The sequence below is a fragment of the Macaca nemestrina genome, chromosome 10, assembly GCF_043159975.1.
Source record: "Macaca nemestrina isolate mMacNem1 chromosome 10, mMacNem.hap1, whole genome shotgun sequence".
NCBI classification, from domain to species: domain Eukaryota; kingdom Metazoa; phylum Chordata; class Mammalia; order Primates; family Cercopithecidae; genus Macaca; species Macaca nemestrina.
Window position 1 is genome coordinate 56,593,984 of NC_092134.1, and position 21,744 is coordinate 56,615,727.

Genomic DNA, 21,744 nt, shown 5'->3' on the forward strand with positions numbered 1-21,744 from the left:
CTTGACACGAAAAGCACAATTCATAAAAAGAAAAATTGGTCAAATAGACTTCATCAAAATTAAAACTCTTGCTCTGAGAAAGACTCTGTTATGAGGCTGATGTGGTTTGGCTGTGTCCCCACCCAAATCTCATCTCGAATTGTAGTTCCCATAATTCCCACCTGTCATGGGAGAGAACCGGTAGGACGTAATTGAATCATGCAAGTGGGTCTTTCTCATGCTATTCTAGTGAGATAGTGAGTAATCTCACAAGACCTGATAGTTTTATAAATGTGAGTTCCCCTGCACACACTTTTTTGCCTATCACCATGTAAGACGTGACTTTGCTCCTCCTTGCCTTCTGCCATGATTGTGAGGCCTCCCCAGCCATGTGTAATTGAGAGTCAATTTAACCTCCTTCCTTTATAAATTACCTGGTCTTGGGTATGTTTTTATTAGCAGTGTGAGAACAGACTAATACAAAGGCTGAAAAGACAAGCTACAGACTGGGAGAAAATAATTGCAAATCACAACAAAGTACTAGTGCCTAAGATACATAAACAGCTCTCATAACTTGACAGTAAAATAAATAATCAACTAGGAAATAGGCAAAAGACACTATTATCGGCTGAAACGTATACCCCCAAAACTCATATGTTGAAGCTCTAACCCCTGTACCTCAGAACAGACTGTATTTGGAGCTAGGGCCTTTAAAGAGGTGATTAAATTAACATGAGGCCATTGGGTGGGCCCTAATCCAATGTGATTACTGTCTTTTTAAAAAGGAGAAAATTTGGATACATAAAGAGATCATGTAAGAGTATGAGAACGCAGCCATCTGCAAGCTAAGGAGAGAGACCTCAGAAGAAACTTGATCTTGGACTTCTAGCCTCCAAAATTGTGGAGAAAAAAATTTTCCATTGTTTAAGTCACCCAGTTTGTAGCATTCTGTTATGGGAGCCCTGGCAAAGTCATACAGACATGAAGAGACACTTCGATAAACAAGATATACAAATGGCAAATATGCACATGAAAAAATATTTAACATCATCTGCCATTAGGGAAATGCAAGTTAACATGACAATGACTTATCACTTACCTATAAGACCGGGCTAAAATTAAAAAGTGTCAAAAATTTCTTTATTATGGTTGCTGACCCAGCATCCATTTTTTAGATCTAACATGAGTTATCTGAAACCCAGTTATAGCCCACCATGTTTGGCCTAGTTAAAACTTCCCGGTCAGGCGCAGTGGCTCACGCCTGTAATCCCAGCACTCTGGGAGGCCGAAGCAGGCAGATCACCTGAGGTCAGGAGTATGAGACCAGCCTGGCCAACATATCATCAAACCCTGTCTCTAGGAAAAAATACAAAAAATTAGCTGGGTGTGGTAGTGCATGCCTATAGTCCCAGCTACTTGGGAAGCTAAGGCAGGAGAGTAGGAGAATCGCTTGAACCCACCCGGCAGGCAGAGGTTGCAGTGAGCAGAGATCGCACCACTCTATTCCACCCTGGGTGGGAGTAACACTCTGTCTCAAAAAAAAAAAAAAAAAAAAAAGCTTCCCTTGCCTGTGTGATTGTCTGCAATATAGACTTGTTCATCTCACTGACCAAAAACTCAATATTCCCCACAGCTGCTGACCACAATGAAAACCTAATGATCAACACCAGAGTCATGTAAATAAGATCTCCCTTCACGAGTGTTTGCTTTAAACTAGCCAATCCACAACCCCCACAAGAAAGCCTACAGGATAATGCCCATGTACTTTAAAAAAGGCATAGCCCCACTGATAGCCTCCTTTCCCTCTCACTCTTTCTCTCTCTCCCCCCTAACCTAAGCTCCCGGCATCCTTCCTTAAGCTTAACCTCTCTGGGCCCTATGAGTAAATCTCATTTCATTCTGGTTTCATTTCCTCATGTGTCTCACCTGACACACACGCACAAACCTAACTCATCTCCCCAATCCCTGCGAGGGCTCTCCTAGAGAGTGAGGCTACTTGCCTTGTGGCCCTTTCAAAATAGTGACCCCAAGACCAATTAGAAAGTAAACACAACAATAAAAATCATAACAAAGTAACAATACCAAATGCTGGTGAGGATGCAGCTCTCCCTCACCCTCACTCATGTACTGCTGACTGGAATGTAAAATGTACAGCTACTCAGGAAAACAGCTTGTCAGTTTCTTACAAACATTAAGATACAACTACCATATGACCCAGTAATTGCACTCCCAGAGGAAGGAAAATTTATGCTTATGTGAATACTTGTACACAAATGTTTAAAGCAGTTTAATTTCTAATAACCCATACCTGGAAACAACCCAGATAATCTTCAATGGGTGAATGGTTAACACATCCATACCGTGGGATACTATTCAGTAACAAAAAGGAACAAGGTACTGATACAACAACCTGATGACTCTCCAGAGAATTATGCTGAATGAGAAAACCCAATCCCATAAGGTTACATACTACATGATTCCACTTATATAACATTCTTAAAATTACAAACTAATGGAAATGGAGAACAAGTTAGTGATTGCCAAGAGTTAAGGAGAGGCTAGGGGCTAGAAGGAAGACCACGTGGGTATAAAAGGGCAATATCAAGAATCCTTATGGGGAAGGAAATGTGCTGTATCTTTACTGTACCAATGTTACTTTCCTGATTGTGCTATTATATACTCTCCTATCCTGTCTTATCCTATCCTGTCCTATCCTATACTACAGTGTCCTATAATTTTGCAAGGTATTACCACTGGGAGAACCAAGGTAAAGGGTACATGAGATATCTCTGTGTTATTTCCTATAACTGCATGTGAATCTACAATTATCTTAAAATTAAAAGTTAAGGAAAAGTTATCAACTTGAACATTTAAAATGTGCACAATTTATCACAAAATATGCCTCAATAAAAAGTTATACAGTAAAAAAAATTTTAATACATACATCTTTTTTTAAAAACTGTCCAGAACAATGCTGTCCAATTGAACTTTCTGTATATAGATTATCAACACGTTCTATAATTCTGTGCTACCTAAAACAACAGCCACTAGCCACACATAGCTAATAAACACTTGAAATGTGACTTGTATAACTGAAAAACTGAATTTTAAATTTTATTCATTTTAATTAAATTTAAACTGCCACATGTCAGTGGTGGTCACCATCGAACAATGCAGGTCCAGACACTACAAATAACAGGGAAGATCGTTATGTGCTAAAATAGAGCTATGTCCAAACCGCATTCAGAAAAATACAGATTTTATAACATTTATGTAATAAAAACAAGGAAATAAATATACATGAACATGTATGTAAAATATATATTTAAATGTATAAGCACAGAAAATTCTGAGTGTACTCAAAAGTAATATTTACCCGTGAGGAGTGAGAGAAGTTTGTGCTTGCTGGGACAGGGAACTGTGGGACTTTCACCTTGAACTATATATCCTTCTGTACTACTTAAATTTTTTACAATAATCATGTGTCACCTTTAAGGCTTAAAAAAACCCATGCTGAAACTTAAATTTCTGATCCTTTAAAATTATCTATACATTATTCAACAGTATAGAATGAATCAGATGTTAGGATAATAATGTTCAGAAAGTTTAAGTTTATATATGGTCTGCAATGCTAGAAGACTAGATTCTAGTTTGTCAAGAACTTTTTTTTTCCAACTGTACCCTTTTTTGGGACTTGATTACATCAATTATTCAATGGAAAAAGGACACAAATAAGGAAAAAAAAGTTTAAATAATGGGAATTTCTGAAATCAAGCTAATTAACCTCTCACAAACAGATGGAAGATTCTGGCTATTTATATTATGAGTGGTCAAAGAGAAAGCAAAATTTCTAAAGAAAACACTGTCTAGAATTTATTCATGATTATATTCACAGAATTAAAAATAAAGATTAATGAATATTTATAATTTCAGTGAAAGAATATAGGGAGGTAAAATTCTAGGGTTAAAAACAGGATTAACAGCAGTGTACATGCTCTCTTAAAATCTTGGAACTGCAGAAAGAAAGTAAAGATTATAAAACAATAGCTAACTCTATCTGCCAGGTATTGTTCTAAATTTTACTTAGAGACAGAATTTCATAAAATCAAAAAATGATATTGATTATAATATGCACCATTACTGTACGTACCACTAAGAAAGAAAATACTGCCAACTGAACTGAATGCTTTTTTATCACTTCAAATTTTTACTTCTACTAATTAAAGGATTATTTACACTAATTGAAAAACATTTTACAGACTTACTTGGATTTTTAAAACATCACTCTTTTGGCTGTATCAAAAGGAGATAAACAAATCAGTTATTGTATTGCTAAAACTTGTTCATGCTCAAGGTTAGCCTCTTTGGAATCACTGTTCAACTTAGAGTTGTTAATACTATAACAACTTAGAGATGTTAATTCATCACAATATTGTTTACCAGCCACCAAGAACACTGAAATACAGCATTTCTTAAAAGAATGTCACTATTATCTCTGGGATTTCTTTCTCCAAGCCACTGACACATATTCCACAAGTTTTGATGATTTTCTTGATCTTCTGGAAGTTATCAACAGTTTTCAGAAAACAATCAGTAATCAAACTCCTTTCTAAAATTCTCTTTAAATGGATTGCTAATGAAATGGGGGCAGCAGGTATACAATTGTGCTATCAGGAATAACCACAAAGAGGTCGGGCATGGTGGTCCCAGCACTTTGAGAGGCCAAGGCAGGTGGATTGCTTGAGCCCAGGAGTTCAAGACTAGCCTGGTCAACATGGCAAAACCCTGTCTCTACTAAAAATACAAAAAATTAATCAGGCATGGTGGTGCACACCCGCAGTCCCAGCCACAGTAAGATCCCGTCTCAGAAAAGAAAAAGAAAAGGAATAACCACAAAGATGCCACATGCACAGGCACTGACAGTCACTATTGCAGTTTGGCTAAAGCAACAGACACCATTAACTGTAAGTCACAAATCCCAATTTCAGAGATATTAAAATGTAAAACGTATACAAATTAAAATCTACAAAAGGTATATTAACTCGTTTAATCTCATAAGGACCCTAAGAAGTAGGTATTATTAACCCCACTTTTCAGATAATAAAACTGAGGTACCCAGAAGATTAAGTAATTTGCCCAAGATCATAGAGTTACTAACTGCTGGATGAGGCATTTGAGGTACATTATTCTCCCTGAAATGTATTCCAAAACAGCTGTACTAAGTAGGAGAATGTGGTCCAGTAACAAATCTTTAGAAGAGATTTACAGATAATACAAATGACAGTACGACTCTTCAAAAATGTTTAAACTTGAGACACCTATAATTCAATCAGCACCATCTGTCCTCTGCCACAGATTTAATACTGAGACTACTCATCTCCATCCTTATTTACACCTAGGGTTATTTCAACAAGAGACACCCGCTGTCAAAGGCTGTTAGGGGTGGAGGGGGGCCACGTGTGTGTGTGTGTACATATTCCTTTTTTTGAGACAGGGACTCACTCTGTCATCCCGGCTGAAGTGCAGTGGCATGATCACTGCTCACTGCAGCCTCAACCTCCTGGGTTCAGGCAATCCTCCTGCCTCAGCCTCCTAAGTAGCTGGGACTACAGGCATGCATCACCACACCCAGCTAATTCTTTTATTTTTTGTAGAGACAGGGATCCCACTATGTTTCCCAGGCTGGTATGGAATTGCTAGGCTCAAGCGATCCTCCCACCTCCGCCTCCGAAAGTGCTGGGATTTACAGGTACGAGCCATCACTCAGCCAAAAGTATATTTTACCTTATTAATTTATACTAAGCAAAACAATAGACTGAATAAAAAAATTTCAAAGAGAAGGACTTTTACGGAAATGTAGTTTTCTTATTTCAAGTAAAAAGGTTACTAAAAGAAGTGGCCTTAGAGCAACTGCTAAAAATGAATCCTCCCCTAGTTCCTTTAATAACAAGGAAGAACTGATAGTTAACTCTAATAAAGTTTTCCTACTATATTGTAAAAAATAAGTAAAAAATAAATTGTGTTTTGACCTATTCATGTATATGGCAAAGTACATATAAGGATTATGGGCTTGGAAGTAAGAGTTTAGGTTCTAATATAAACTATGACAACTTTCTAATGATGTGAACCTGAGTAAACTACTTCACCTCTCTTGAGTCTGTTTCCTAATCTGTAAACAGCTCAACATATACACTTTGCAGAACTACTGTGAAAAGTAAACGAGCAAAACTTGGAAGCAATTAAGACATCCTTCGGTGGGTGAATGGATCTGATACATCCAGAAAATGAAATATTATTCAGCACTAAAAAGAAACGAACTATGAAGCCATGAAAAGACATGGAGGAACTTTAAATGAATATTACTAAGCCAAAGAAGCCAATCCAAAAGGGTACATACTGCATGATTGCAACTATATGATATTCTGGAAAAAAACAAAACTAAGGAGACAGTAAAAAAAATCAGGGATAGGTGGGAAGGACATATGAATAGGCAGAACACAGATTTTTAAGGCCATGGAACCATTCTATATGGCAACATAATGGCAGACACACATTACTCTTAAAGTGTTAAGAAGTGGCCGGGTGCAGTGGCTCACACCTGTAAGCCCAGCACTTTGGGACATCGAGGCAGGCAGATCACCTGAGGTCAGGAGTTGGAGACCAGCCTGGTCAACACGGTGAAATCCCACCTCTACTAAAAATACAAAAAATTAGCCGGGTGTGGTGGCACGTGCCTGTAGTCCCAGCTACTCGGGAGGCTGCGGCAGGAGAAATGACTGAACCTAGGAGGCAGAGGTTGCAGTGAGCCAAGAATCACGCCATCGCACTCCAGCCTGGGCAACAAGAGCAATACTCCATCCCCCTCCCAAAGAAACAAAAACAAGTGTTAAGGCTGGGCGCAGTGGCACGCCTGTAATCCCAGCACTTTGGGAGGCCGAGACAGGCCCATCATGAGACAGGCGGATCACGAGGTCAGGAGATCAAGACCATCCTGGGTAACACATAGTGAAACCCCACCTCTACTTAAAAACAAAAAAAATACAAAAATTAGCTGGGTGTGGTGGCGCGTGCCTGTAATCCCAGCTACTCGGGAGGCTGAGGCAGGAGAATCGCTTGAACTCGGGAGGCAGAGGTTGCAGTGAGCTGAGATTGTGTCACTGCACTCCAGCCTGGCGACGAAGCTAGACTCCATCTCAAAAAAACAAGTGTTAAGAACCATAGACTATATAACATAAAGAGTGAGCCCTAATGTAAACTATGGCCTTTGGGTGATAACGATGCATCAATGTAGGTTCATCTCCCACAACAAGTGTACCACACTGCTGCAGAATGTCCATACTGGGGGAGGTTATGCATGTGTACAGGCAGGGAGCATATGGGAACTCTCTGTATTTTCTGCCCAATTTGGCTACCAACGTAAAAACTGCTCTTAAAAAATTAAGTCTGTTCAGCCGGGCACAGTGGCTCACACCTGTAATCCCAGCACTTTGGGAGGCCAAGGCAGGAGGATCACAAGGTTAGGAGACCGAGACCATCCTGGCTAACACGGTGAAACCCCGTCTCTACAAAAAATACAAAAAAAAAAAATTAGAGGGGCACAGTGGTGGGCACCGGTAGTCCCAGCTACGCAGGAGGTTGGGGCAGGAGAATGGCCCGAACCCGGGAGGCGGAGCTTGTGGTGACCCGAGATTGCGCCATTGCACTCCAGCCTGGGCAACAGAGCAAGACTCTGTCTAAAACAAAAAAATTAAGTCTGTTCAAAAAATTTAAAAACAAAACACAAATCAGACCATTTGTAACCACAGCTAGCTAGTGCCTAGAAAATCCAACTCTATCATCTCTATCACACAATACAACCTGGATTACTACTTAACCTTTCTATACCTCTGTTTCCTCATTTGTAAAATAGGTATAAAAAGCTGTGAGGATTAAATGAATGAATATATACGCAAAATTTTTAGGACAGTGCCTGGCTCACATTTACAATTTGCTGGCATCTCTGTCCTTGCTACACGGAAGACAGCAGCTGCTCTGCATTTGGAGAAAATGAAGCTGAAAGGGAGACAGGGAGGAGAGATAAGAGAGTTTTGGTGGCATTCTCAGCTCAGGTTCCAGTTGTCCTTGATTTCAACTGCATCCCTGCATCCTGAGTTTAGGTTATCTGAGACAGTAAATACCCTTTTTTGTCCAACTACGTTTCAACAAGGTTGCTGACATCGCAACAAGAGGATCCTTACACAACAAGAAACTTCTGTCTTCAACTCAAAGAACTTTTTTTTTTTTCCCACGAGAATAGGGACAGTTTTGGTAACTACCAATTTTGTTCATCAGTTTTGTTCAAACTTCATTAAATCCTTCATAAATTAATGAGTATTCATAATTCAAAAATTATTCTTAAAAACTAAACAAGGGTAGGGTATACTAATATCTCAATCAGAAGCAATTTTTCACTTGATTTTTCCTAGAATACAACAACTGATAAAAATGTAAGCCATTTGACATATATACACAAAAAATGTCTTAGGTACAGTTAATGTTTCATCTTCATATCCTTAACAGTATCACTGATAATCAGAAAGATGATCGTAAGACACTATAATGTTCTGATTTATCAAAGAAAGATTCTATTATGTTTAGTATGTATTAACCCTAGAAAATAATTTGGCAAATTTGCAACAAGAATTGAAACAAAAACAAAAAAGTATTCTGTTTAACTCTCTGTAACTCAGGATATTAAGTTTATAGTATCTCATTCACAGAAGGCTGAAGTTTCACTGTACTTTCAAATTAGCTGCCTGTAGCTCTACTTTAAGAAAATTTTAAAAGAAGATATTTTATCCTAGGTCAAATTATTCCACTGGGTCAAATTTTATTTATGGATTTTACAAATATAATATTGTCTTGAATCATTATTTTTCAAATTCCAAATTTAAAATAATTGATTTTACTCTTAAATTATCCATCTGTAATAAAATCTATTCATAAAATAATACTATAATCAGATAATGCAATGAAAGAGAATTTTATATAACCTTAACAGTGAAACGTCTTTTTGGATTATGTAATTGTTGTGGGTTCTGTTAAAAGTACACTGCATTTTTTTTTTTTTTTGAGATGGAGTTTTGCTCTTGTTGCCCAGGCTGGATGGCACGATCTCAGCTCACTGCAACCTCTGCCTCCCAGGTTCAAGCGATTCTCCTGCCTCAGCCTCCCGAGTAGCTGGGATTACAGGCATGCACCCCTACACCCAGTTAATTTTTTATTTTTAGTAGAGACGGAGTTTCTCCATGTTGGTCAGGCTGGTCTCGAACTCCCGACCTCAGGTAATCTGCCAGTCTCAGCCTCCCAAAGTGCCAGAATTACAGGCATGAGCCACAGAGCCCGGCCAGCACACTGCATTTTAAGACACCTTAACTGTTCAATGCTGACTACCTTAACATACCCTTACAACCCTCTCTAGAGGAAAGGAGGACCACAAATTACTTCTAATTTTAAAAAATACACACAGACACACTCTCCCTCATCTATCCTGAGGTATCTGAAGGTCTACAGTTAATCTTACATTACTTTCCAATGTGTTGTTTTGTACACCTTATTACTTTGGGACCTAGGAAGGGTCAGGACCATATTTGGATTCCCAATAAACACTCCCTGTAGCAAAGCACACACCTTTAAAAACATCAAATAGGGTAAAAGGGCTTATAATAAGAAGTCCTCTGCCCATCCTCTCCTCAATCCCCAGAGACAACCAATACTAATTATTTTAGCCACTCTAATACATGCATACTACAATTGTTTATCAATTTGAGATACTACTATTTACTACAATATTAACAGCCAACATTTGTTGTGTTTACTAAGTGCCCAACACAGAACTTCACACGTATTATCTCACTTAATCCTCACAACAGCCTCATAAAGTAGGTGTTATTATATCCCCATTTTAGTTTGGAAAATTGGGACGCAGAGTTCAGTAACGTGCCCAGGATCACAAGCTAGTAAGGAGCAGAATTGAGATTTGAATCCTAACACCATTGCCCACTTTTAACCTATATGCTCTTATATCCATCGACTCCACAGTCCACTCTTAATGAATACTTTTGAGATTCTCCCAAATTAAATAAAAATAATGAGAAAAATAAAACAAAGAAGCCGACGCAGGATGGCATTTCTCAAAACCAGAACAATTTTTTGGTTCTATACGTCAGTAATTTTCAACTTTGGCTTTGAGCACAATCCACGAAGTCGCATCAATTAATCACATTTTAATTTTATATCTATTGACTCAGTGATTACTAAGCTTAACAGTAATGCTCAGTGGTTACTATGCTTAACAATGGTTACTATACTAAGCATAGTAGTTACTATGCTTAATACAAAGTATTTTAAAATATACATTATTTTAAAATCTAGATGATTATTATACGATCTGTAGCATTTTTGCTGAATTTTTTAAAAAGGCATCAAATCCTAGTGACTTCGTAAAGAAGTGCTTTGAAGGAAAAGAGTTGCAGGTAACCTGTCAGAAGAAAAACAACTTTCAAAGTAATTTTGTATCTGCTTTCTGAAAGCAGATGTGTACAAATACATATACATATATATACACACACACACATATATATACACATAATATATACACATAATAGGGCAAAAAGTAATAGAAAAAGGCAAAATCATTTTTATTAAAGAAAAGCTTCATGGCCAGGTGTGGTGGCTCATGCCTGTAACCCCAGCAGTTTGGAAGGCCGAGGCAGGTGGCTCACCTGAGGTCAGGCGTTCCAGACCCACCTGGCCAACATGGTGAAACCCTGTCTCTACCAAAAATACAAAAAATTAGCCGGGTGTGGTGGCAGGCACCTGTTATCCCAGATACTCAGGAGGCTGACGCAGGAGAATCGCTTGAACCCGGCAGGCGGAGGTTGCAGCGAGCCAACATCACGTCATTGCACTTCAGCCGGGGCAACAAGAGCGCAACTCCATCTCAAACAAAAGAAAAAAAAAACTTCAAAAAGTAGATTTTATGAAATCTGTGAGGACAGTAGATAACAGCAATGGTTCGATTTAATATTCAAACAAAAAATCATGAGAAATAAAATGAATGTGAAATAAAAAATGTTACCATAAAAAGAGAGAGGAAAATGAGAAAAAAGGCAACAGCAGAAGTTTTGAAATCGAGAAAAAAGGAAGAAAGAAAGAGATGAAAGCCCTAGATAATCTAGGCAATCCAGTTCAAAGCTCTGAGTCAGATGATTCTGAAATAGCCCCTATGATATTCTGGCAGAAGGGGATACTGTGATCTCATTCTATGAAAGAGCTGAGATGACTTACTGAGGATGTACTAGTAGGTAAAATGGAAGCTGGTCATAGCTAGTCTGCTGGACCAGTAGACCAACATACGGTCTCCGTCCCTCTACCGAAGCCTTTCTTCTAACCATTCTAAATGACAGGAATCTGATACCACTTACAAGCTACATTACTTAATTCAGTACTTATTTGAATCGTTAAGTGTTTCACATGCATACAACATCCCAACTAGTTATTTACCTTTTGGAAAACATATGCTATTCTTTTTATGTTATTTTAACCCATATAACCTAAACAATGCTATGTACCTAGTAGACAAATGCTCAAGTTGATTATCTTGAAAAATCACAACTTAAAACCAGAACATTTGAGTTTGAGGAAATCTTAGAGGTCATCTTGTCTAGCTACTTTACCTTAAAAGCAACAAAACTAAGACTAGTTAAGTATCTACTAGCTCAAGGTCACTGAGCTAGAACTAGCACCCTAATCCCTTGATAATCAGTTCTTTATCCAAAACAGCCTTTAATTTCTTTCATTTCGATAAAACAAATAATCACCTATTTCAAAAGAAAACAAAGTAACAGCAGCTTCCCTTTCAGTATTCAGGATATGCCAGGGCCTTTAGAAGGTACAATTCACTTGGCAGCCTTTGTGCCTAGGTCTATGGTAACTGCTTTATAAACATTATCCTAGTTAATATTCACAATAACTGTAAAAGGTGGCACTATTAACCCAACTTTACAAACGAGAAAAATGTACTTTGACCATGGTAACAGTAAGCTGCAGAAGTTACATTTTCAGTTTGTCACCATAGCTTTAGCTCTTTTTTTTTTTTTTTTTAAGACAGAGTTTCGCTCTTGTTGCCCAGGCTGGAGTGCAATCTCGGCTCCCTGCAACCTCCACCTCCCGGGTTCAAGCAATTCTCCAGCCTCAGCCTCCCAAGGAGCTGGGATTCCAGGCATATGCCACCACACATGGCTAATTTTGTATTTTTAATAGAGACAGGCTTTCTCCATGTTGGTCAGGCTGGTCAACTCCCAACCTCAGGTGATCCGCCCGCCTGGGCCTCCCTAAGTCCTGGGATTACAGGTGTGAGCCACCACGCCCGGCCAGTTTTGGCTCTTAACCAGTATTCTATACTGCCTCTCACTGAATACCAAAAATATCCTTAAGTCTCACACAGACTCCAGCACAATGTCTTACCCAAACATGATAAACAGACGTTTAAATGACCAATTAAATGAGTGGATAATTTAATTCATTAAAAACTAAGATGATCTTACCTAAAATACCTCTAAAAAGGCGTTCATCTAATTGTATATTCCTCTAAGAAAGGTTTTAACAGTGGGCAGTTTGCATACTAATAAGAGATTTAAGCAATGCTCATTTCTTTACAAATAATTCATCTGCTTAACAAATAGGTGAAAAACTGTTTTTGTGTGAGAGTGTTAAATCTGAAGATAAAAAGTGAAATGAAATTTGTTCCTGCAAGATCCTATTCCACTAAATTAAAACCCACATAAGTTTTAAATCAGTCACCAAAACCAAAATAAATGTGTAACACTTCCCTGTCTTCTGGTAGAGAAAAAAGAAGTTAACATTAACTGAGCACCGACAATGTGCCAGTTCTTGACCCTCAACGTACAGCCTCACCTAATCCCTTACAGCCAAGTAAACTAGGCAGCATCTCCATTTTCTTTTCTTCTTTTTTTTTTTTTTTGTTTTTTTGTTTTTGAGACAGAACCTTGCTCTGTCACCCAGGATGGAGTACAGCTGCTCGATCATGGCTCACTGCAGCCTCAACCTTCCAGGTTCAAGCGATCCTCCCACCTCAGCCTCCAATTAGCTGGGACTACAGGTGTGTACCACCATGCTCAGCTAATTTTTGTATTTTCTGTAGTGACAGAGTTTTGCCATGTTGCCCAGGATGGTCTTGAACTCCTGGGCTCAAGTGATTCTCCCACCTCGGCTTCCCAAAGTGCTGGGACTACAGGTGTGAGCCTCTATGCCCAGCCAGGATCTCCATTTTCTGATTACAACTGAAGCTTAAAGAAATTAAGCACTTCTCTCAGGTCATTTACCTAGTTACTGAATTTCAGAATTAGAATCCAAGTCTGTCTGACGCAAAGTCTATGTTCTCTCCAAAAAGAGGTTAAAAGTACTATTATTTCATTACTTACCACGACAGAGAATGGGTTTCTTTCCAAAAGAGACTGAAAACACTGCTTATTTTAACAACAAAAATATGTTATCTCAGTTAATCCTCGCTACAGCTTATTAACTATTATCCATTATAATAGTTATCCATTTTTATCCATTATAAATGATGAAACTAGAACTCAGAGATTTATTAATAGCTGGCCCAAGAACACACTGCTAGGAGGCAGCAGAACTACCCCAGGTCTGCACCAGGTGCACACACTAACCACAGAAAATGCAGAAAGACCTCAGCCATGTAGTACACACTTAAGGTCCATACAAAGTATTAAAATAATCAGACCTTGTGCTTCTTGGGTAAAAAGGAACGGTATATATTCTGTATGCCAATATATTCGCACTGTCAATGAGGAGGTTGACTTTCTAGTAATATCCTATCTATCGAATGGCCACCTGAAGATTGACATCTAAATTTCAAGCCTACACTGGCCTTCTACTACACCAAATAATCTGGATTTGTTGCCAGTTAAAATTATTCCTGAAGTAGCAAACAACAGTGCTATATTACAAAGCAAAGGTATATTAAGAACAGTATGCTAAAATACATAAGATAGACCAGGCATGGTGGCTCATACCTGTAAGCCCAGCACTTTAAATAGCTAAGGTGAGAGGACCACTTGAGTTCAAGAGTTCAAGACTAGCCTAGACAACACAGGGAGACCTCTTCCTCTACAAATAACAAAAAAATCAGCCGGGCATGGTGGTGCGAGCCTGTGATCACAGCTACTCGGGAGGCTGAGGTGGGAGGATCACTTGACCCCTGGAGGTAGAGGCTACAGTGAGTTGTCATCCTGTCAGTGCACTCCTGGCTGGGGGACAGGGAGAAACCCCGTCTCAAAAACATAAACTGGATAAACACATAAATGTTTGAAATACTTTCACAGGAAGAGATGAATAGAAATCACTTAATTTTTAAGGCAACATCTGAAAACTACTTTGTCTATTTCTTGACGTATGTTAGGGCCTAAGTGAACCAAAAGAAATGTCTACAATGCCAGTTCTGAAAATGTTACCACTTTGGTCAAACAAATGTTTAGTCTTACTGTACAGTTCTGTTTGTCAGAAACCCAGAGTAGCCTTTTCTACTGAGACTGCCACAGGTATATATTCCGAAGGAACTGTCCCATGTGTTTTTGATAAACCAAAGTGACGAATGAGAGGGTGGTTGTGTTAACATGTATGGTTGTCATTATTCACTTTTTAACAAAACTAGTGGTACGGTACAAACCCAAATCCGGAAGAAAACAGAATCACTCTATTGCAAAGTAACCAGGTAGAGACTTCCATGTTTGTTCATCCTACAACACGACTGTCATCCTTCAACCTCATGAAAACTACCCGAGTTCTTCAGGAAACTGTGCCGCTGCCCCGTACCCACATCACTGTGAATCATTAAAAGTCAGAATGCATCAAGAACTGCTTCCAAGCCTTAACTAGCACTAGCTCAGCTACAAACTCGGAGGTAAACAAGCACAGACTGTGACTGACTGTGGAGCGGGGCACTGTTTACTTACATGAGAGGACACTCATGTTGTGATGGGAAACGTGTTGCACTGTTCACCCCTAGCTCCTAGAAAAACGGTACTTTGACAAGCTAATGTGACTGTGGGTCTATTCCCAAAAGTTTTGACCTCTCTTCTTAATCGCTTAAGGACAAATGCTCAAAAAAGGACGCCCGACACAAGGTGCCTGAGGTGCTGCCCATGGCATTATCTGGAAGGACATCACTATGACCATGAAACTGTCCCCTCACAGTGGGCTAAAGGGAAGCAATAGATACCGTCATTCACCCTGGCGAAGGAAAAAGAAATCAAAACCAGACGCGCTTCCACCTGGCCCCAAGAGGCTTGGAGCAAGACTAGGGGCTAAGCTGCGGTTCAAAAACAGCACCAGGCCCCTCCGCCTCTGCCCTCAAACGCAGCGCGGCGACATAGCAGAACCATCAACATCCCCACCTCTGTCCTCCAGGCACAGCCAGGGACTGCGTCCCAGAGCCCGCCCCGGTCGGGCCCGCCCCGCTATCTCCTCCCCCGTTATCCGCTCGCAGCCGCGCTCGGGCCTGGATTCGCCTCCCCACCCTCCCCAACTTCGGCACGTCCCACTACCCCACACACGTCGGCCGCCGCCCTCGGCGAGGCCGGGGAAGAAAGGCTGGAGGGCCGCAGAGCAAGGAATGCACTCAGCACCATTCCTCACCTCTGGGTGGAGAAGGGGCACACAGCCCGCTTCGGTATCGTACTCATCCGGGCCGTTCGCCATCTTGGTGTTAAATCCCTCCTCCCGCTGCATGCCGGGAGAGAGCGTTTCACCCTCCCGGGGCTCGGGCGAGGCGGAGGGCGAGCGCGGGGCGGGCGCGAGCCCCGCCGGAGGCGACGCGGGCCTCCTCCTCTTTCTCCTGCCCCCGTGACGCCCCCTCTGTCCCCTCCCCCCTCGGAGGGCGCGGGTTTCTCCGCGCGTGCGCGAAAGCGCGGCCCGGCCCCGGACTGGAGCGCGCTCTGCTGCACTGCGCTGGGGACGGCGGAGGGCTCTGGGCGTGGGCGCCGCGGCTCGGGGGCGGGTCTCGGCCAGAGGCAGATGTGCAGCTCTGGCTGCCAGGGGGAGGCGGCGGGGCGGTTGAGACAGTCGCTTGGGAAACCTAACAGCGGCTCAGGAGCGAGAACAGAGCTCCGGAGCCTCACGCAGCACAAGTCTGGAGCCCCAGGCAGTCGAGGAGGCCCACCCCACGCGCTCCCACTTCCGCTCCGGGACCCCGAGGACCCCTCTTCAGCAACTCGGGCAGAGCCATCAGCTAACTGCAGGGAGGTTTGGGGCCGTCAGGCTTGAGTTGAGACCTGCATCACTCCTGAAGACAAAAGCAGCTCCCCTTTCCTCCACACTTGAAAAGGTCACCCGCAACCTGTGCCTCCGGGGGACGCCCGGAAAAACATGGATACAACTCAGGGCTTCCTCCTAGAGAACCCCCCCTTTTTTTTTTGAGATGGAGTTTTGCTCTTGTCCCCCAGGCCGGAGTGCAATGGCGCGATCTCAGCTGACTGCAACCTCCGCCTCCCGGGTTCAAGCGATTCTCCTGCCTCAGCCTCCCGAATAGCTGGGATTACAGGCGCCCGCCACCACGCCCGGCTCATTTTTGTATTTTCAGTAGAGACGGTGTTTCACCATGTTGGCCAGGCTAGTCTCGAACTCCTGACCTCAAGCGATCCGCCCGCCTCGGCCTCGCAAAGTGCTGGGATTACAGGCTTGAGCCACCACACCCTGCCGAGAACCCTTTTAAAAATGATCCCAACGTGCTCTCAATCGTCTTGAATTAGTACCACACAAAAAATTTACGAGCTCAAAGCCCACACACCGCCATCTGCAACATTTCGATATAATCCAGGAATTCAGAACTGAAGCCACTTAAACTGAATTCGCTTAAATGCAAAGCAGATAAAATGACTAAAGCCATTTTTTTAAAGGATTTTAGGGTGGTATCGGGGAGGTGCTCCCTGTAAATGGGCTGATGGGGCAATTTTAGAAAGCATTTGTCTTTCTTTTTAGCTGTTAAAACAGCTCAGCTGTCTAAACAGCTCAGAATTTAGCAGAGATCATGAAAGTTGACCTATTACAGATCCTGGTACTTACTAATCTGTCTCCTGTTAGGCCAGAAACCACCGGGAAGAAGCCTGTACTCCGATAACATCAGGTTAATTTGTAAATCAGGAGGGAGGACACTCCAAAGGAAGCTTGAAATGCCACTGGAAAAGGGAGGAGGAAGCCTCCTTTGTAAGATTAGTTTCCCGCCAAAGGAGTCTGAGGAGGGTCCAAGGAGAGCCGGAATCAGTTCTGCATGGGACGCGGTTTCTGTGGCGGGATGAAGAAAAGCTGGGATTTACGAGGGATTGGATGCTGTCTTGAGGATACAGCAATTTAGTAATTAGGTACCTTCAGTAATAAAGTAGCGACACTAGTAAGAGAGCACCAGTCACTTAAAGAGGGGTGGATTTGGCGTGTCATAGCTACTGCACGGCTGTGGGAGAAAGAAGTTTCTCAGTTAACTTTGCTGCTGGCTTTTTCTGTATCTGTCCTCCCAGCACAGCTACTTTTTCTCTTTTCAGCACGAGCGTATTTTTATTCTGTTCATCCTGGCCCAAACTAGGAGTCATCTTTTACAGCTATATAGACTCAGGGTCGGCCTTTGGAGCACCGAATTGTTTTCAGTCATATGTTAACATGGACATAAGTCATTTTCACTCAAAAATTTCAATTTTTTTTTTTTTGAGACCGAGTTTCGCTCATGCCCAGGCTGGAGTGCAATGGCGCGATCTCGGCCCACTGCAACCACCACCTCCCGGGTTCAGCGATTCTCCTGCCTCAGCCTCCCAAGTAGCTGGGATTACAGGCATGCGTCACCATGCCCGGCTCATTTTGTAATTTTAGTAGTTTCTCCACGTTGGTCAGCTGGTCTCGAACTGCCGACCTCAGGTGATCCACCCGCCTTGGGCTCCCAAAGTGTTAGGATTACAGGCATGAGCCGCCGCACCCAGTCAAAAATCTCAATTTTTTTGTTTTTTTTTTTTTTTTTTTGAGACAGAGTCTTGCTCTGTCGCCCAGGCTGGAGTGCAGTGGTGCAATCTCAGCTCACTGCAACCTCCGCCTCCTGGGTTGAAGCGATTCTCCTGCCTCAGGCTCCTGAGTAGCTGGGATTATGGGCGTGCCACCATGCCCTGCTAATTTTTCTATTTTTAGTAGAGAGGGGGTTTCACCATGTTGGTCAGGCTGGTCTCGAACTCCTGACCTCGTGATCCACCCACCTCAGCCTCCCAAAGTGCTGGGATTACAGGCGTGAGCCACTGCACTCGGCCAAAAATCTCAATTTTTAATCTTGAGCCGCCTTACCTTTATGTCTTGCATTGACTAGAAATAGAAGATTAGAGTAAATAAAGGACACTGACTGAAAAAGTTAAGCGGCATAAATATTAATAAAGCATTGAATGAAGTGAGAGTGTAAAGAAACTAGGCATGGAGAACTGGAGAAAATGTTTCATGGGTACCCATGTATTAGGAATATTGGTACAGGTATATGATGTGGAGTATTCATAAAAGAAATGTTTAGCCTTCTTTGCAAAAATCAGTAAATCAGAGTTCACTTTAAAATCTAGAGTTCTAGTTCATCTAGCAAACAAGCCGTCTCGACCTTCTTGCTCAGTCTCTACCAGGTCTATGGCCTGCTTTACCCGTTTTCATTACCTGCCTGGCTCTGTGGACGTTTTTACTCCTGAGAATTCTACAGTTCAAACAAAGAGAAAATACTAAAAGCAGCTGAAAAGTTGGAACAACATAACCAGGGTCCATGTCTGTCTTGCTTACTGCTGGAACACTGAAATAGTTATTAAATGAAGAACTGAAGAAAGAAAGCAAGAGCAGAAGCAGGCATGCTTAGGAAAACATGCTGAAGTTGAATCTTGAAGCAAACTTTTTAGATGTAATCAGAGTCCATCTTGGTAACTGTAGAGTTCTTATCTATAGCTCAAATTGAGACAATATATTCAGGGGACTATAAAGACAGCTAAGAAAGTACACTGATTGGATAGATTGGCAAAAGAATGGCATGGAATTATGGAGGAATGCAGAATAGTGGCTAAAATAGAATAAAATTCAAAGAGAAAAATAGACCTTGTTAGAGAATAATTGTGAAATGGATTTAGAAGCAAACAGATTGGAAGGCATGGGGCATTGTTGTATAAATATAGTTTCATATATAACTTCACACACTACTGGAGCTAAAGATAGCATTAGAGATTATCCAGATTTAGTCATTTCACAAAAAGGAAAATGATGGGAAATTTAAGAAACCCTCTTAAAGTTACAAAACTAGGTGGTAGCAGACTCATCTGGAAGCCTCCTGAATTGTCCCCATTTACTACTCTTGCCTCTACCACGTTTCTTCTGTTGTTATTATCCTCGATGAATTATATTACTTTGTCCATTTAATTTTTTTATTGTGGTGAGAACATCTGATGCAAGATCTCTCAATTTTTGTGTGTGTGTGTGTGAGATGGAGTCTGGCTCTGTTGCCCAGGCTGGAGTGCAGTGGTGCAATCTCGGCTCACTGCCAGCTCCGCCTCCCAGGTTCACACCATTCTCCTGCCTCAGCCTCCTGAGTAGCTGGGACTACAGGCACCTGCCATCACGCCTGGCTAATTTTTTTTATTTTTAGTAGAGATGAGGTTTCACCGTTAGCCAGGATGGTCTCAATCTCCTGACCTCGTGATCCGCCCGCCTCAGCCTCCCAAAGTGCTGGGATTACAGGCATGAGCCACCGCGCCAGGCCGATCTCTCTTAAATTTTTAAGTGCACAATATGGTATTGTTAACCATAGACACAATGGTGTGCAGCAGATTTCTAGACCTTATTCATCTTATATAACTGAAGCGTCATACTCATTGAACAGCACCTCCCCATATCCTACTCTTGCCCCTGGCAACCTCCATTCTACTGTTTCTATCAGTTTGACTATTTTAGATACCTCACCTTTGGCCTTCAGTGAGTGGCTTATTTCACTTAGCATAATGTCCTCGGGGTTGATCCATGTTGTCACATAAGGCAGAATTTCCTTATTTTTAAAGGCTGGATAATATCCCATTGTGTGTATATACCACACTTTATCCATTCATCCATCAATAGACATTTAGTTTGTTTCCATATCTTGGCTATTGTGATAATGCTGCAATGAACATGAGAATGTTTTATGTCTTTGAGATCCCAATTTCAATTCTTTTGAATATATAAACAGAAGTGAATTGCTGGATCATATGGTAGTTCTATTTTTAATTTTTTGAGGACCCATCATACCATTTTCCATAGCTGCTGAACCATTTTACATTACAGTGTACAAAGGTTCCAGTTTTTCCACATGTTTGCTAACCCTTATGTTTTTTGTTTTTATTTTTTTCATAATAGCCATCCTAGTAGGTGTGAAGTGATATCTCACTGTGGTTTTGATTTGCATTTCCCTGATGATTAGTGATGTTGAGCATCTTTTCATATACCTGGTCATTTGTATTTCTTCTTTGGAGAAATTTTTACTTAAGTCTTTTGCCCATTTTTAATTGGATTATCTGAGAGTTTTTGCTCTTGAGTTGTAGGAGTTCCTTGAATAGTTTGGATATTAATCCCTTGTCATATACATGATTTACAAATATTTTCTCCCATTCTGTAGATTGCCTCCTCACTTTGCTGACTGTTTATTTTGCTGTGCAGAAGCTTTTTAATTCAATTTAATTCTGCTTGTCTAATTTTGCTTCTGTTGCTTGTGCTTTTGCTGTAGTATCCAAGAAATTGTTGCCAAGCCCAATGTCATGCAGTTTTCACCTATGTTTTCTTCTAAGTGTTTTACAGTTTTATAGTTCTATATTTTAAATTTCAGTCATTAATCTATTTCAAGTTGATTTTTTTGTATGGTGCAAGATAAGGGTCCAATGTCATCCTTTTTGCATATGGATATCCACTTTTCCCAGCACCATTTGTTGAATAAAATGTCCTTTCCCCTTTGTGTACTCTTAGCATCCTTGTCAAAGACCAGTTGACAGTATGTGTGTGGGTTTACTTTGAAGATCTTTATTCTGTTCCATTGGCCTGTATGTCTGTTTTTATGCCAGTTCCATACTGTTTTAATTACTATAGGTTTGAGATGTATTTTAAAATCAGGAAATGTGATGCCTCTGTGTTCTTTCTCAAGAGTGTTTTGTCTATTCAGGGTCTTTTATGGTCCCATATGAATTTCAGGATTTTTTTTTTCTATTTCTATAAAAAACACCACTGAATAGGATTGCATTGAATCTATAGATCACTTTCAGTAGAATAGACACTTTTTAAATATTAATTCTTCCAATCCATGAACACAGGATGTCTTTCCATTTGTGTTTTCTTTCATTTCTTTCATCAATGATTTTCAGCATACAAGCCTTTTGCCTCCTTGGTTAAATTTATTCCTGAGTATTTTTTTCTTTTTGATGCTATTATAAATGGGATTGTTTTCTTAATTTTTCTTTTCAAATAGTTCATTGTTAGTGTGTAGAAACAAAACTGATTTTTTTTTTTTTTGAAATTTTAAGGTCAGTTTGTCAAGTTCAATGATGAAAGCTATCAGAAGAATATTCTCCTGAAAATAATTTTTCTTAGAATAAAAGAAAGGAAAATCAAGACCCTCTGAGCATAGCCACAGATGCTGTGGCAGTTAAGCCTCTCTGCAGATGGGGATGTCCA

At 40.8% G+C, this 21,744-nt stretch overlaps 1 protein-coding gene across 2 annotated transcripts in view; it reads right to left on the reverse strand.

Moving 5' to 3' along the window:
- Positions 1-15,865, reverse strand: part of LOC105473323 (zinc finger DHHC-type palmitoyltransferase 17) — an 88,818-nt gene extending 72,953 nt beyond the window's left edge. The window contains exon 1 of one of the 2 annotated variants that reach the window (XM_071071398.1): positions 15,697-15,865. In XM_071071398.1, the coding sequence (XP_070927499.1) occupies positions 15,697-15,789 (93 nt within the window). In that variant the 5' untranslated portion in view covers positions 15,790-15,865. The remainder of the gene's footprint in view (positions 1-15,696) is intronic. The other variant, XM_071071399.1, reaches the window with a different exon arrangement.
- Between the last annotated feature and the right edge of the window lie 5,879 nt (positions 15,866-21,744).